Source organism: Mobula birostris, chromosome 29 (genome assembly GCF_030028105.1).
Source record: "Mobula birostris isolate sMobBir1 chromosome 29, sMobBir1.hap1, whole genome shotgun sequence".
NCBI classification, from domain to species: domain Eukaryota; kingdom Metazoa; phylum Chordata; class Chondrichthyes; order Myliobatiformes; family Myliobatidae; genus Mobula; species Mobula birostris.
In genome coordinates this window covers 19,527-36,430 of record NC_092398.1, presented here as the reverse complement: position 1 = coordinate 36,430, position 16,904 = coordinate 19,527, and the positions used below count along the sequence as shown (strand labels likewise).

The 16,904-nt window shown below is 45.7% G+C and overlaps 1 protein-coding gene across 1 annotated transcript in view; it reads right to left on the bottom strand.

Annotated features, from left to right (window-relative positions):
* LOC140190124 (uncharacterized) overlaps window positions 1–8,835 on the bottom strand; it is a 57,732-nt gene extending 48,897 nt beyond the window's left edge. Inside the window, 1 exon segment of the mRNA XM_072246623.1 lies at window positions 7,922–8,835. Within this exon segment, the coding sequence (XP_072102724.1) occupies window positions 7,922–8,400 (479 nt within the window). The 5' untranslated portion in view covers window positions 8,401–8,835.
* Between the last annotated feature and the right edge of the window lie 8,069 nt (window positions 8,836–16,904).

The following is a 16,904-nucleotide window of genomic DNA, read 5'->3' as shown; positions in this document are numbered from 1 at the left end:
GATAGGAGAGAAGAGTGGATCATAGGAGAAAGGGAAGGAGGAAGGGACTCAGATGGGAGGTGATAGGCAGGTGAGAAGAGGTAAGAGGCTGGAGTTGGGGAATAGGGGAGGGAAAAATTGATATTCATGCTATCAAGTTGGAGGTTATCCAGGCAGAATATAAAAGTGTTGCTTTATATTCTAAGGTTGTTGCTCTATTCTGGATAGGTCCCAACTGACATTGTCTTCTGCACTTCCTGTAGAGCCTCTGTGTATGATACGCCATTTCTACCTGAACACACTGTGCTTCTACAACTTTCTTATGTACAGGACCCCATGCATATGCAAATCTATGTCCCCTCCACAATTACTACATTTTGGCCTAAAACCTTCTCCACACTGTGTTTTACTCCTCCATACAGCTGCTACATGACTGAACTTCTGGCACTGAAAACATATGAATGAACAGCACATAGATTTGAACCATATGACTCATATCACTTAAATTAACACTATCCAGCAACTTTTTTCTCCCCATCAAATATGTCTGTTATCTGTCAAGTAGGGTGCTGTGCACAATCCTGATTTGATGGAGACAGACGTGACAGTATGAAGGAACATCTGGAGAAACTCCTGAAATACCTTCTTTGCTGCCGCTGTTGTGTGATCCAGAATCTCTGGAGGAGAAGGCCCCGAGTCCTCGGCTTTGCTTGTTGCTCGGCGGCCAGGATGGGGTTGAAGCGCTCGGCAGAGATGGTGCTTGGTGTCGGAGGCTCGAAGTTTTCGGACGGACTCAGAGTCGGCTGTGGTCGGGTGCTTCCAATGCATTGGCAGTTGTCCGTGCCTGGAGGTTTTTATGGCAGGGAGAGTTTCTCCCTTTTGCCCTGCTATCGGGACTATCGGGCATCGATCGGAATTTTGAGACTTTTTTTTACCGTGCCCATGGTCTGCTCTTTATCAAATTATGGTATTGCCTTTCACTGCTGTAACTATATGTTATAATTACTGTATGTGGTCTTGTCAGTGTTAGTCTTTGGTTTGTCCTGTTTTGTGATATCACTCTGGAGGAACATTGTATCATTTCTTAATACATGCATTTCTAAATGACAATAAACGAGGACTAAGTGTCCTCATAATCTAATCTAAATACAATCAACACCGATAAGCTATCTGTTCTTACATGGCCATGAAACCATTTTAAACATTTAGCATCCATAACTTTTCCCCCCAACTAACTGATTTTTAATTTGGTCAATGGATAGGTATAGAGCTACTCATGTGATTATTCCCCAAAGCCACTGTCACTCAATATGATTACTTGGTGTTACCTTGCTTCCACTCACAGCTTTTAACCCCTAATCTTCCTCACATTGCTATCTTTACAAAACACGAATACTGCCTTGTTTCTTAAAGGTTTTGCATCCACAGTATCTCTTTCTGTTTCTCACTTCATCCCCCACTCACCTATCTATCACCTTCTAGCTTCTCTTCCTCCCCCACCTTTTTATTCTGGCATCTTTCCCCTTCCTTTCCAGTCTTGAAGAAGGGTCTCAGCTCGAAAAGTTGACTGTTTATTCCTGTCCGTATGTGCTGCCTGACCTGCTGAGTTCCTCTAGCATTTTGTGCATGTTTCTCTGGATTTCCAGCATCTGTAGAATTTATTGTGTTTAGGATCTGCAGAACTTCTTGTGTTTTAAAACTCTCTCTTCCTTCCTTCTTTGGCACTCATTTCAAAAGGACTAGAATACAAAAAGCAAGGATGTTATATTGAGGCTTTATAAAACATTGGTGAGGTCTCACTTGGAGTATTGTGAGCAGTTTTGGTCCCCTTATCTCAGAAAGGATGTGCTGATATTGGAGAGTATTTAAAGGGGGTTCAAGAAAATGGGATTGAAAAGCTTGTAATACGAAGAGCATTTGATGGCTCTAGGCCTCCACTCACTGGAATTCAGAAGAATGAGGGGTGACCTATTCAATGTTAAAAGATGTCAATAGAGTAGATGTAGAGAGCGTATTTCCTATTATGGGGGAGTCTTAAGACCAGAGGGCACAACCTCAGAATAGAGAGGTATCCTTTTAGAATGGAGAAGAGGAGGGATTTCTTTCACCAGAGAGTGGTGAATCTGTGGAATTCATTGGCACAAGCGGCTGTGAAGACCAAGTCATTTGGTATAGTTAAGACAGAGGTTGATTAGTCATGGCATGAAGGGATATGGGGAGAAGGCAAGAGATTGGCCTGGGGCTGAGAGGGAAAATGCATCAGCCATGATAAAAAGACAGCAGGCTTGATGAGCCAAATGCCTAATTCTGCTCATATGTCTTATGTTCTTATATTTAAATCCTGTCTGTTGCCTTCAACTCTAATATTTTTTTAAAGATTATAGTTATTTGTCACTTGCAAAAAAAAAGCACACATTTTAATTCCACGTCCCGTTCCCATTCTGATATGTCTATCCACGGCCTGCTCTACTGCCAAGATGAAGCCATGCTCAGGTTGGAGGAACAACACCTTATATTCCGTCTGGGTAGCCTCCAACCTGATGGCATGAACGTTGACTTCTCCAACTTACGTTAATGCCCCTCCTCCCCCTCGTATCCCATCCCTTATTTATTTATTTATTCATTCTTCCCCAGTCCCTCTCACTATAACTCCTTACCCATCCTCTGGGCTCCCCTCCCCTTTTCTTTCTCCCTAGGCCTCCTATCCCATGATCCTCTCCCTTCTCCAGCCTCGTATCCCTTTTGCCAATCAACTTTCCAGCTCATAGCTCCATCCCTCCCCCTCCTGTCTTCTCCTATCATTTCTGATCTCCCCCTTTCGAATCTCTTACTATCTTTTCTTTGTTAGTCCTGACAAAGGGTCTCGGCCCAAAACGTCGACTGTACCTCCTCCTGATGCTGCTTGGCCTGCTGTGTTCACCAGCATTTTTTGTGTGTCTTCCTAATTAGGCATGGGTTTCCAAATGCTATTATCCTATCCCTATGATGTTTTTCCTTTTTCCTACTTTCTCCTTTTCTATTTCCTGCTGAAATGTATATTACACATCCTGGCTACTGTTAGGGGGCCTGTATGTAACTCACTACCCACAAGGTTCTACATGTTCCAATCCTATGTCACCTGTTTCTGAGGATTTGATTTCATTTTTACCAGCAGAGCCACTCTTCCCCCTCTGCCTCCTTGTATATCCTTGTGCATACAATGTGCATTCTTGGATGTTAAGTTCCAACTGTGATCTTCTTTCGGGAATGACTCAGTGATGCCCACAATGACATACCTGCCAAATTCTAACTGCGCTGTAAGATCATCTATCCTATTCCGTATACTTTGTGTATTCAAATATAATACCTTCAGTCCTGTATTAATCACCCTTTTCGATTTTGTCCCCATTTTACACTGTATCTCATCCCACTGACAGCAGCTTTGCCCTATCATCTCTGCCTGTCCTTCCTCAGTCTCACTGCACACTGCAGCTAGTTGTATACCAGCTGCCCCATCCTCAGCACTACCACTCCGGTCCCCATTCCCCGGAGGAGACCTGAAGTGACTTTGGGTGGATAGGATGAGAGCTCTTGCTCCTTCATTGAGGTTCCCAGTGGGAACTCCGGGAAGTTGGTTCTCACACTGGTAGCGGTTATTGTTTCAATTTACCTGCACGACCTGATCTGCTGAAGGGCGCAGATCGGGGCAGAGCATTGAGAGAATGAACACTCAGTTCCAGATTCAGATCACCCTTGTGTTCAGTACATCGGCCAAATCAACAGGAGGTTGTGACCGACTCAGGCTCCCACTGGGCTTCAAAATGCGAGGGGCACTCGGGAAGCTTCCTTGGTGTGAACTGGTAGGGAAGTTTGAAAGAGAATTCCTAGGAATAGGAATGAGAGCTGAATATTACAGGGGCCGAAGGAATTCAAACTTTGCCATGAGCCCTTGCCACTCGGGGGAGGTGCTGTTGTAATATGAACAAAGTCACCAGAGACGCAGCCTGCAGATATAAAGAAGTCTTTTATTTGATACACACAAATGTAAACTGACAGCCTTTTGGAATGATGAGAGTCAGAGATAGAGAGAGAGAGAGAGAGAGAGAGATGCAGTCATATATAAACCAGGCTGTTTCCTGGTCTACAATTGACTCTTGAGTTCTGCCTTCTCAGTCCTACTCATGCAATTTACTGATCCAGGCTGCATTTTAAATTTAATCTACAATTCATATTCAGATCTGAATGTTGGTTGCTGTAAATGTTTGCTATATATCCTAACTCCAGAATATGCCACTGGGTCCCATATACCTTACCTAGGTGTGCCAGACACAGAAACACAGATAGCCCCATGGGAATTGTGGAGAGAGGCCGTGAATAGGTCCACATCGAAGATTGGGGAATCATATAAAGGCACAATCAAGATTTGTGACTGCACTCCCTAAAGCTTAACCCCCCCCCCCCTACACCACCAGTGCCCCTGAATAGGTCCAAAAGGGTGATTCCCCCAAATGAGCTTATGCCAACCAGAGGCCAGGGTCCTAGAGCTGGGTTGGTGCCACCACAGAGCATGATGTGTGTACATATTAACAACAGCTGTTGGCGCTTGGGGGAATCAGCCTGATTCTGGCATGGGAGGGCAGGGATGTCTCAGAGCCAGCTGGTGCTAGACAAGGACCCTTCTGCTATTCTGGAAGGTCTCAGTGCCAGTGTGTACTGGGGTTTACCTGACTGTGTGGCCTGGGAGGTCAGTGACTGGGCCCTCTCCAGTGCCAGAACAGTATCTCCGAACAATGCCAAGCTGAGGCCGAAGCTGGAGCTGGAGCTGGGTCGGTTCCTACTGCTGACGTGGACCTGAAGGCCCAACCCAGAGGAGAACCCATTGTCAAATTTCACCAAGAAACAATTAGACCAAACAACTTCAGGCAGAACTGGTCAGGATGATAAACACCCATCGACACAGAAATGGTAACTTTTAAAATTAGAAATGAATCAAGTTTAGAGGTGGAAGGGTCAACTCTCTGGCTGCAGGATAGTTGAGATGAAAATGGCCCTGAGGCAAGAGAGGTGGTTACACAACTCTTCCTGGGCCCTCTCGTTCACTCTGTATGTTCTGCTCAGGTTTAACTTCATAGATAGACAATAGTAGACGAAGGAAAGGCTGTGGATGTTGTCTACATGGACCTGAATAAGGCCTTTGACAGGGTCCCACATGGGAGGTTAGTTCAGAAGGTTCAGACACTAAGTATCCATGGAGAGGCTGTAAACTGGATTTGAAACTGGCTGTGTGGGGGAAGACAGAGAGTGGTAGTGGATGATTGCTTATCAGACTGGAGGCCTGTGACCAGTGGTGTGCCTCAAGGATCTGTGCTGGGACCATTGTTGTTTGTTGTCTATATCAATGATCTAGCTAATAATGTGGTAAATTGGATCAGCAAGTTTGCTGATGACACTAAGATTGGAGGCGTTGTGGACAGCGAGGAAGGCTTTCAAAGCTTGCAGAGGGATCTGGACCAACTGGAAAAATGGGCCAGAAAATGGCAGATGGAATTTAATGCAGACAAGTGTGAGGTGTTGCATTTTGGAAGGACAAATCAAGGTAGGACATACACAGTAAATGGCTGGGCACTGAGGAGTGCGGAGGAACAAAGAAATCTGGGAGATCAGATACATAATTCCCTGAAAGTGGCGTCACAGGTAGACAGGGTTGTAAGGAAGGCTTTTGGCATCCTGGCATTCATAAATCAAAGTATTGAGTATAGGAGTTGGGATGTTATGATGTGGTTATATAAGACATTGGTGAGGCCAAATTTGGAGTATTGTGTACAGTTCTGGTCACCTAATTATAGGAAGGATATCAGTAAGGTTGAAAGAGTGCAGAGAAGATTTACTAGGATGTTGCTGGGTCTTCAGGAGTTGAGTTACAGGGAAAGACTGAACAGGTTAGGACTTTATTCCTTGGAGCGTAGAAGAATGAGGGGAGATTTGATAGAGGTTTACAAAATTATGAGGAGTATAGACAGAATAGATGTGAATAGGCTCTTTCCACTTAGATTGGAAATACGAGAGGACATGGCTTTAGGGTGAAAGGGGAAAGGTTTTGGGGGAACATCTTCACTCAGAGAGTGGTGGGAGTGTGGAACAAGCTACCATCTGATGTGGTAAATGCGGGCTCACTCTTAAGTTTTAAGAATAAATTGGATAGGTACATGGATGGGAGAGGACTGGAAGGTTATGGACTGGATGCAGGTCAATGGGACTAGCGGAATAATGCTTTGGCACAGACTAGAAGGGCTGAATGGCCTGTTTTCTGTGCTGTAGTGTTCTATGGTTTTATATTGTACTTGTCCTGTTAAGTTCCACCTGCCATTCCTTGGTTCACTTTCACAGCTGGTCTCCATCCCATTGTAACCTTAGATAACTCTCACTTTCACCACACACCAGTTTTGGTGTCATCCATAACCTCACTAATTGTTCAATATTCTCTTCCAAATCAAACGTGACAAACATCAGATTAGTACAGGATGACAAGACCGTTTGTACTTCCAGATTTGGATGGATTCAGACACTGCCTGAGTATTAAAGGCATCAAGTTTCCTGGTCTGCATTTGGACACTGGGCACCATCTTCAGACAGACCCAAGGGGTCACTAAACGAACTTTGTTGACATCACCCTGTGAGCAGCTCCTTAGCAAAGACCCAGGATCAATAAAGACAGTTGGCCCAAGCAGTAATTACATATATTTATCCAGAGTTGTACCCCCATCAAATCCCAACAACTAATCTATCATTCCTCCTTAAGACAATCCTAAACATTGCCTCCTAAATGAATAGAAGGAACTGGTACATTGCTTCACAGTTGCTGAAATTCTCTCCATCTTGTGCTGGTTTCCTCCTTTCCCTTCAGACAGAAGATCCAGTTCATGAAAAGAATTTGAGGCCACAAATAAAACCCAACAAGGGGAACAATTCCCGAGTACACGATCAGCCTTTTCGGCACACTGAGGTTCTAGATCCAAATTGGCTAGGTCTTGGTTCGATTGGTGAGCAGGAAGACCCAAGGACCGGATTTGTCACCTTGGGACTGGGAAAATCTCAATATCACCAACCAAGGATCAGCTAAATCTGTAGTTATTAATGAGGCATTCCAACACATCTTGTCTCCACCAACCTCCTCCAAACGCAGAGAATAGTTGTTCTGCCTCTGGTCTACAGGTGCCCAAAGTTTAAATCCTATTGTGATGTTGCATCTCAATGTGATCTGTCCAACACCAGCAGAAGAAACTCCTCCCATGCTCAGTGACCAGGATGCAGAATTGCATGTGATGAGCAACAGCAATAATTGCAGAGTTCGACACCAGCAGTCACTTTTGAACTTTATTCTGGATTCAGCGACCATGATGGTTAAATATCCAGCGTGCAGTTTCTTTAAACTTTCTCACCAGCGTGAACTCGGTAGTGCGCCACAAGGTTGGTTGACTGAGTGAATCTCTTCCCACAGTCCGAGCAGGTATATGGCCTCTCCCCAGTGTGAACTCGCTGGTGTACGAGCAGGTCAGATGATTGAGTGAATCCCTTACCACATACAGAACAAGTGAATGGCCTCTCTCCAGTATGAACTCGTTGGTGTCTCTGTAGGCTGGATGAGTGACTGAATCCCTTTCCACAGACTGAACAGTTGAATGGCCTCTCCCCAGTGTGAACTGACTGGTGTGTCTGTAGGTGAGATGACCGACTGAATCTCTTCCCACATGCCGAACAGATGAACGGCCTCACCCCAGTGTGAACTCGTTGATGCATCTGTAGGAGCGATGACTGAGTGAATCCCTTCCCACAGTCTGAGCAGACAAATGGCCACGCCCCAAAGTGATCTCGTTGATGTGTCTGTAAGTGGGATGACTGACTGAATCCCTTCCCACAGTCCGAGCAGATGAATGGCCTCTCCCCAGTGTGAACTCGCTGGTGCCTCTGTAGGCTAAATAAGTGAGTGAATCCCTTCCCACAATCTGAACAGGTGAATGGCCTTTCCCCAGTGTGAACTCGTTGGTGCATCTGCAGGTTGGACGACTGACTGAATCCCTTCCCACAGTCTGAGCAGGTGAATGGCCTCTCCCCAGTGTGAATTCGCTGATGTACCTTCAGTTCAGATGACCGATTGAATCGCTTCCCACATTCAGGGCATGTGAATGGCCTCTCTCCAGTATGAATTCGCTGGTGTACCAGTAGGGCAGATGACTGAGTGAATCCCTTTCCACATACTGAACAGGTGAATGGCCTCTCCCCAGTGTGAATTTGTTGGTGTGCCAGTAGGGCAGATGATTGAGTGAATCCCTTCCCACAGTCTGAACAAGTGAATGGCCTCTTCCCAGTATGAATTCGTTTGTGTCTCTGTAGGTTGGATGACCGAGTAAATCCCTTCCCACAATCAGAGCAGGTGAACGGCATCTCCTCAGTGTGAAATCGTTGGTGTGTCTGTAGATGGGATGAGTGAATGAATCCCTTTCACAGTTTAATATCAATTCTCCGTCAATTCGCTAAATCAGTCAGACTTATTAAATCCCTCACACAATCAATTAATGCAGTTGAAGAACTGATCTCTAGTGAACAAATGCTGCTATCTTCTCAGCTCCCTGGTTCCAGTGGATTTCACTGAGTTACAACAGAAAATTTCATTTCAGATTCAAAACATATTTCCAGCTGAGATGACACACTTCTTTGTCTCCAAGGATCAACAACTGATATATAAGTGTCACAAAGTAAGTATCTGGTCACTCTTTAAAAACCTGGACAGAGACAGTAAAACTGACATGTCACTGAGTTTGAGACTCCAAATCACCAATTTTTGTCATTTCCAACCTGCAAAAAGATTTACAAAAGACATCAATGGGTAAAGGACATTATTTTGGTAAGTGTACGGTCATGAACATTGGTAGAAGAAATAAAAGTTCAGACTACTTTTCAAATGGAACGAAATTTCTAAGATCTAAGGCACAAAGAGTTCACACCTGGGAGTCCTCATGTAGGATTCGCTAAAGGTTAACTTGCAGGTTAAGTCTGTGGTGAGGAAGACAAATGCGATGGTAGCATTCATTTTGCGAGGCTGAGAATATAAAAGCAAGGATATATTGCTGAAGCTTTATAAAGCACTAGTAAGGCCTTACTTGGAGAACTGTGAGAAATTTTGGGCCCCTTATCTAGAAAGGATGTGCTAACATTAAGTTCAAAGGAGCACACAAAATGACTCTGGGTCTGAAAGGCATGTCATATGAGGAGTGTTTGATGGCTCTGGGCCTCTACTCACTGAAATTCAGAAGAGGGACTTCATTGAAACTGTTGGAATATTGAAAGATCTTGATAGAATGGATGTGGAAAGCATGTTTTCTATGGGGGCGGGGGCAAGCAAGACCAGAGGACACAGCCTCAAAATAAAGGGATGTCCTTTTAGAATGGAGGTGAGGAAAAATTTCTTGAGCCAGAGAGTGGTGAATCTGTGGAATTCATTGTCACAGGCTGCTGTGGAGGCCAAGTCATTAAGTATATTTAGCAGAGGTTGTTAGATTTTTTGGTTAGCCAGGGCATGAAGGGATACAGGGAGAAGGCAGAAGGCTGGTGCTGAGAGGGAAAATGAATCACCCACGATGAAATGGCAAAGCAGACTTCACAGACCAAATGGCCTAATTCTGCTCTTATATCTTAGTCTTATGTGATAATTTTCTATCATGAGGAAAATTTTAGTTTTTATGCTGAGCTCTAACATCACACTATTACAGCAAGGTTCAACCCGAGTTGAGGGAGGAAGTCATCTTGTAACTGGGCCAGTGCCAGTATCTGGACTGACCATCAAATTCTCTGACAGTCTTCCTTTCTGTCCATCTTCAATCTGTGACTTGGCTCAGTTTGATTCTCTCCACTAGTATTATTAGTTCCCTCTAAGCTGCACAGGTGTGCAGCCACAAAGTAACTGAAATGCTGCTGCGTACATAGCCTTTGTTACCATGCAGTAGACATTTTTTTTCATATACTGATCATTTAAAGTGATGCAGTTTTCAGGCCAAGTAAAAATTTCCTGCTCAGCCAATTATTGGTACACACAACTGGGGAAAAAAAAATAAATGGCAGAGTAAACTCAATGAGCTAAATAACCTAATTCTGCTCCCACATCCTACAGTCTCAAAGGCGCTTGATATCACTATGTACCTAAAGAGAATGGTATAAAACAAGTTCTACTGGGTAGAAAGGTCCAAAACAAAAGAGGTAGAATAAAGGACTAAAGGTGATAGCACAACTTTGTTCTATTTTTCCTATGCAGCACTGATTAACACTTTCACTGACTGGGAGGTAGACTCCTCATCTGAGATTAACTATAATTTTGTTCCTAGTTCCTATTTCTTGAATTTAGATATTTGGAGCTCGGCAGTGTTTGTGAGATCTACCCGCTCTCATTCTCTCTCTCTCTCTCCACGCACCCACCCCCACCACGCCCAATGAACTGGCTGGGAAATCGCTGGAAGAGGAACCCAGGACGGCCTCTTTACCCAGAAACATCGGCGAACGAGAAACTCATTTATACCCCAAGGTCCCAGCGATACGCTCATCAGCCGAAAGCTCCCCAGGGCCCGGGTATCGATCTGGGGTTGAGAGAGAGGGCAAGGACCGGGACTGTCCCGGGATGCGGAGCTACGGTGTGTCCGGAGCTCACAGCAATGGTACCTCAGCCAGAGCCCAAGAAATCTGCCGCTCAGAACTCCGCTCCTACCTGCTGCCCCTTCTCCAAGAGCCTTTTGTCACGGAGCGCATGCGTGAATTCCGGAACTCCACGACCCTTACGCATGCGCATCTGGTTGCTTGGTCATCGATGGCGAATTCTGGAAGTTTCGAAGTAAAATATATTATCAGAGTACATTAGGGTTGCCAACTTTCTCACTCCCAAATAAGGGACAAAAGTAGCGGTCAAATAAGGGACACTTGCGTTTACCCTGAAAAGACTACTATGACCATGAAGCCTTGCTCGGGCAGATACGTGCGCATGCGTGTACGTACCGATTTTTTTCCCCCCTCTCTACAAATCGGTTGCGGCTTTATCTTCCCGATCTGAAACTACACTGTACATACATTATTTCTACTTTATATAGACTGTGTATTTATCATATCATTCCTACTTTTGCTATATGTTAGTGTTATTTTAGGTTTTATGTGTTATTTGGTATCTTGTCTCCCTTTCGCTTCACCATTTACACCTCGAACTTCAACTACTGCACAGAGTCTTGTCATCTTCAGAAGTTTTCGAATGACTCTGCCATAGTTGGATGCATCAGCAAGGGAGATGAGGCCGAGTACAGGGCTACGGGAGGAAACTTTGTCACGTGGAGTGAACAGAATTATCTGCAGCTTAATGTGAAAAAGACTAAGGAGCTGGTGGTAGACCTGAGGAGAGCTAAGGTACCGGTGACCCCTGTTTCCATCCAGGGGGTCACTGTGGACATGGTGGAGGATTACAAATACCTGGGGATACGAATTGACAATAAACTGGACTGGTCAAAGAACACTGAGGCTGTCTACAAGAAGGGTCAGAGCCGTCTCTATTTCCTGAGGAGACTGAGGTCCTTTAACCTCTGTCGGACGATGCTGAGGATGTTCTACGAGTCTGTGGCGGCCAGTGCTATCATGTTTGCTGTTGTGTACTGAGGCAGCAGGCTGAGGGTATAAGACACCAACAGAATCAACAAACTCATTCGTAAGGCCAGTGATGTTGTGGGTATGGAACTGGACTCTCTCACAGTGGTGTCTGAAAAGAGGATGCTGTCTAAGTTGCATGCCACCTTGGACAATGTCTCCCATCCACTACATAATGCACTGGGTGGGCACAGGAGTGCATTCAGCCAGAGATTCATTCCACCGAGATGCAACACAGAGCGTCATAGGAAGTCATTCCTGCCTGTGGCCATCAAACTTTACAACTCCTCCCTTGGAGGGTCAGACACCCTGAGCCAATAGGCTGGTCTTGGACTTATTTCATAATTTACTGGCATAATTTACATATCACTATTGAACTATTTATGGTTTTATTACTATTTCTTATTTATGGTGCAACTGTAACAAAAACCAATTTCCCCAGGATTAATGAAGTATGACTATGACTATGGTATGATTTGGTAGGTTATTGTTTGGGTCTGGGAACCGCTTAAAAATTTTTCCCATATAAGTTAATGGTAATTGCTTCTTTGGCTTACGAACAGTTTCATAGGAACGCTCTACTTTAGCGGGGGAAATACGGGACAAGGGCGGTCCCGTATGGGACAAACCAATTTAGCCCAATATAATACGGGACAGTTGGCAACCCTAGAGTACATACATGTCACCACATACAACCCTGGATTCTTTTACTGCGGGAATACTTAACAAATATATAGAACAGTTACTGTAAATGGATCAATGGACAACAAAACTTGCAAATGCAAATAAATAGCAATAAATAGCGAACAAGGTCATCATCATCATCAGGTGCCGTGCCCAGTCTGAGCTTTGACTGCCATAGCCCACACACTCCTGTTTTGGGTCAAGTGCGAATGAACAAGCAAGGTAGAGAGTCCTTAGAGTGAGACCATAGGCTGTAAGAACACCAGAAAGAGAGTGAGTGTAGTTATCTCCTTTTGTTCAAGAGCCTGATGGTTGAGGGGTAGTAAATGTTCTTGAACCTGGTGGTGCGAGTCCTGAGGCCCTTGTACCTCAGAAAAGATCATGGCCTGGGTGGTGAGGATCTTTGATGACGTTTGCTGCTTTTCCACAGCAAGGTTTCATGTAGACGTGCTCAATGGTTGGGAGGGGTTTACCTGTAATGTACTAAGCCAAATCCACTACCTTTTGTAAGATTTTCTGCTCAAAGGTATTGGTGTTCCACAAACCAGGCCGTAATGCAGTCACTTGGCATACTTTCCACCACGTATCTATAGAAGTTTGCCAAGATTTCTGATGACATGCTGAATCGCCGCAGACTCCTGAAGAAGTGTAGGCGCTGTCTGAAGAAAGTCTTCAGATGCTGGAAATCCAAAGCAACTCACACAAAACGCTGGAAGAACTCAGTAGCTCAGGCAGCATCCATGGAAAAGAATAAACAGTCGACATTTCAGTCCAAGACCCTTCTTCAGGACTCAGAAAGAATGAGGAAGATGCCAGAAGAAAAAAAGTGGAGGGCTGGAAGGTGATAGTGGAAACCAAGTGGGTGAGAAAGGTTAATGGCTGGAGAAGAAGGAATCTTCCAACCTGGTGAACAAAACCACAGTACACCAACCTTGTCTATGTACACCAGAAGGCCACAAGACATAGGAGCAGAACTAGGCCATTTGTCCCATCGAGTCTGCTCCAGCATATCTTTCAGGACTGATAATTTTCTCCCTTCCTCAAACCCACTCCCCGGCCTTCTCCCCATAACCTTTGATGACGTGGCCAATCAAGAACCTATCAATTTCTCCCTAAATACACCTAATGACCTGGACTCCACAGCTGCCTGTGGGAACAAATTCCACAAATTCCCCAACCTCTGGCTAAAGAAAATTTTCTGCATCTGTTTTAAATGGATGCCCCTCTTTCCTGGGGCTATGCCCTATTGTCCTACATTCTGCGCCATGGGAAACATACTTTCCACATCTATTGTCTAGGACTTTCAACTTAAAAAAGGTTTCAATGAGATCCCCCCTCAGCCTAAATTCCAGTGAGTACAGGCCCAGAACCATCAAATGTTCCTCACAGGATAACGCTTTCATTCCTGGAATCATACTTGTGAGCCTCTTCTGAACCATCACCAATGCCAGCACATCTTTTCGAAAGCAAGGAGTACAAAACTGTTCACAATGCACACAGAGAGGCCTCACTGGTTCCTTACAATGCCTCAACATCATATCTCAGCTGTTATATTCTGGACCTCTTGAACTAATTTCAGGGGTCGACTTTCAGGGCAGGAGTTTCAGGGGTGAGGTTTCTGGGCAGGAGATTCAGGGCAGGAGTATCAGAATTGAAGTTTCAGGGTTCGAGTTTCAGGGCAGCAGTTTCAGGGGTGGAATTTCAGGGCAGGAGATTCAGGGCAGGATTTTCAGGGTAGGATTTTCAGTGGTCGAGTCTCAGGGGAGAAGATTCAGGGGTCGAGTTTCAGAGCATGTGATTCAGGGCATGAGTTTCAGGGCAGGAGATTCAAGACATGAGATTCAAGGCATGAGTTTCAGGGCAGGAGATTCAGGGCAGGAGTTTTAGGGCATGAGATTCAGGGCAGGAGTTTTAGGGCATGAGATTGAGGGCATGAGTTTCAGGGCAGGAGTTTCAGGGGAGGAGTTTCAGGGCATGAGATTAAGGCCATGATATTCAGGGCATGAGATTCACGGCAGGAGATTCAGGGCATGAGATTCAGGGCATGAGTTTCAAGGCATTAGATTCAGGATATGAATTTCAGGGCATGAGATTTAGGGCATGAGTTTCAGGGCATGTGATTCAGGGCATGAGTTTCAGGGCAGGAGATTCAGGACAGGAGTTTCAGGGCAGGAGTTTCAGGGCATGTGATTCAGGGCATTAGTTTCAGGGCAGGAGATTCAGGGTAGGAGTTTCAGAGCATGAGATTCAGGGCAGGAGTTTCAGGGCATGAGATTCAGGGCTGTGGTTTCAGGGCATGAGATTCAGGGCAGGTGTTTCAGGGCATGAGATTCAGGGCATGAGATCAAGGGCATAAAATTCAGGGCATGAGTTTCAGGACAGGAGATTCAGGGCAGGAGATTCAGGGCATGAGATTCAGGACTTCAGATTCAGGGCTGGAGTTTCAGGGCAAAAATTTCAGGGCATGAGTTTCAGGGCATTTGATTCAGAGCATGAGTTTCAGAACAGGAGGTTCAGGGCAGGAGGTTCAGGGCAGGACTTTCAGGGCATGTAATTCAGGGCATTAGTTTCAGGGTAGGAGATTCAGGGCTGGAGTTTCAGTGCAGGAGATTCAGGGCTGGAGTTTCAGGGCATGAGATTCAGGGATTTTGTTTCAGGGCATGAGATTCAGGGCTGTGGTTTCAAAGCTTGACATTCAAGGCTGCAGTTGCAGGGCAGGAGATTCAGGGCATGAGTTTCAGGGCAGGAGATTCAAAGCATGAGATTCAGGGCATGAGTTTCAGGGCAGGAGATTCAGGACAGGAGTTTCAGGGCATGAGATTCAGAGCAGGAGTTTCAGGGCATGAGATTCAGGGCTGTGGTTTCAGGGCATGAGATTCAGGGCAGGTGTTTCAGGGCATGAGATTCAGGGCATATGATTCAGGGCATTAGTTTCAGGGCAGGACGTTCAGGACTGGAGTTTCAGGGCAGGAGTTTCAGGGCATGAGATTCACGGCTTTAGTTTCAGTGCATGAGATTCAGGGCTGTGGTTTCAGGGCTTGACATTCCGGGCTGCAATTGGAGGGCAGGAGATTCAGGGCATGAGTTTCAGGGCAGGAGATTCAAGGCATGACATTCAGGGCATGAGTTTCAGGGCAGGAGATTCAGGGCATTAGTTTCAGGGTAGGAGATTCAGGGCATTAGTTTCAGGGTAGGAGATTCAGGGCTGGAGTTTCAGGTCAGGAGATTTAGGGCAGGAGTTTCAGGGCATGTGATTCAGGGCATTAGTTTCAGGGTAGGAGATTCAGGGCAGGAGTTTCAGGGCATCAGACTCAGGGCATGAGTTTCAGGGCAGGAGATTCAGGGCAGGAGTTTCAGGGCATGAGATTCAGGGCTGTGGTTTCAGGGCTTGAGATTCAGGACATGAGTTTCAGGGCACGAGTTTCAGGGCATGAGATTCAGGGCAGGAGTTTCAGGGCAGGAGATTCAGGGCATTAGATTCAGGGCAGGAGATTCAGGACAGGAGTTTCAGGGCACGAGTTTCAGAGCAGGAGATTCAGGGCAGGAGTTACAGGGCATGAGATTCAGGGCATGAGTTTCAGGGCAGGAGATTCAGGGCAGGTGTTTCAGGGCATGAGATTCAGGGCTGTGGTTTCAGGACCTAAGATTCAGGGCATGAGTTTTATGGCAGGATATTCAGGGCAGGAGATTCAGGTTTTGAGATTCAGGGCAGGAAATTCAGGGTGTGAGATTCAGTGCAGTAGTTTCTGGGCTTGAGATTCAGGACAGGAGATTCAGGGCATGAGATCAAGGGCATAAAATTCAGTGCAGTAGTTTCTGGGCTTGAGATTCAGGGCAGGAGATTCAGGGCATGAGATTCAGGACTTCAGATTCAGGGCTGGAGTTTCAGGGCAAAAATTTCAGGGCATGAGTTTCAGGGCATTTGATTCAGGGCATGAGTTTCAGAACAGGAGGTTCAGGGCAGGACTTTCAGGGCATGTGATTCAGGGCATAAGTTTCAGGGCAGGAGATTCAGGGCATTAGATTCAGGGCAGGAGATTCAGGACAGGAGTTTCAGGGCATGAGTTTCAGGGCAGGAGATTCAGGGCAGGTGTTTCAGGGCATGAGATTCAGGGCTGTGGTTTCAGGACCTAAGATTCAGGGCATGAGTTTTATGGCAGGATATTCAGGGCAGGAGATTCAGGTTTTGAGATTCAGGGCAGGAAATTCAGGGTGTGAGATTCAGTGCAGTAGTTTCTGGGCTTGAGATTCAGGACAGGAGATTCAGGGCATGAGATCAAGGGCATAAAATTCAGTGCAGTAGTTTCTGGGCTTGAGATTCAGGGCAGGAGATTCAGGGCATGAGATTCAGGACTTCAGATTCAGGGCTGGAGTTTCAGGGCAAAAATTTCAGGGCATGAGTTTCAGGGCATTTGATTCAGGGCATGAGTTTCAGAACAGGAGGTTCAGGGCAGGACTTTCAGGGCATGTGATTCAGGGCATAAGTTTCAGGGTAGGAGATTCAGGGCTGCAGTTGCAGGTCATGAGATTCATGGCATGAGTTTCAGGGCAGGAGATTCAGGGCAGGAGTTTTAGGGCATGAGATTCAGGGC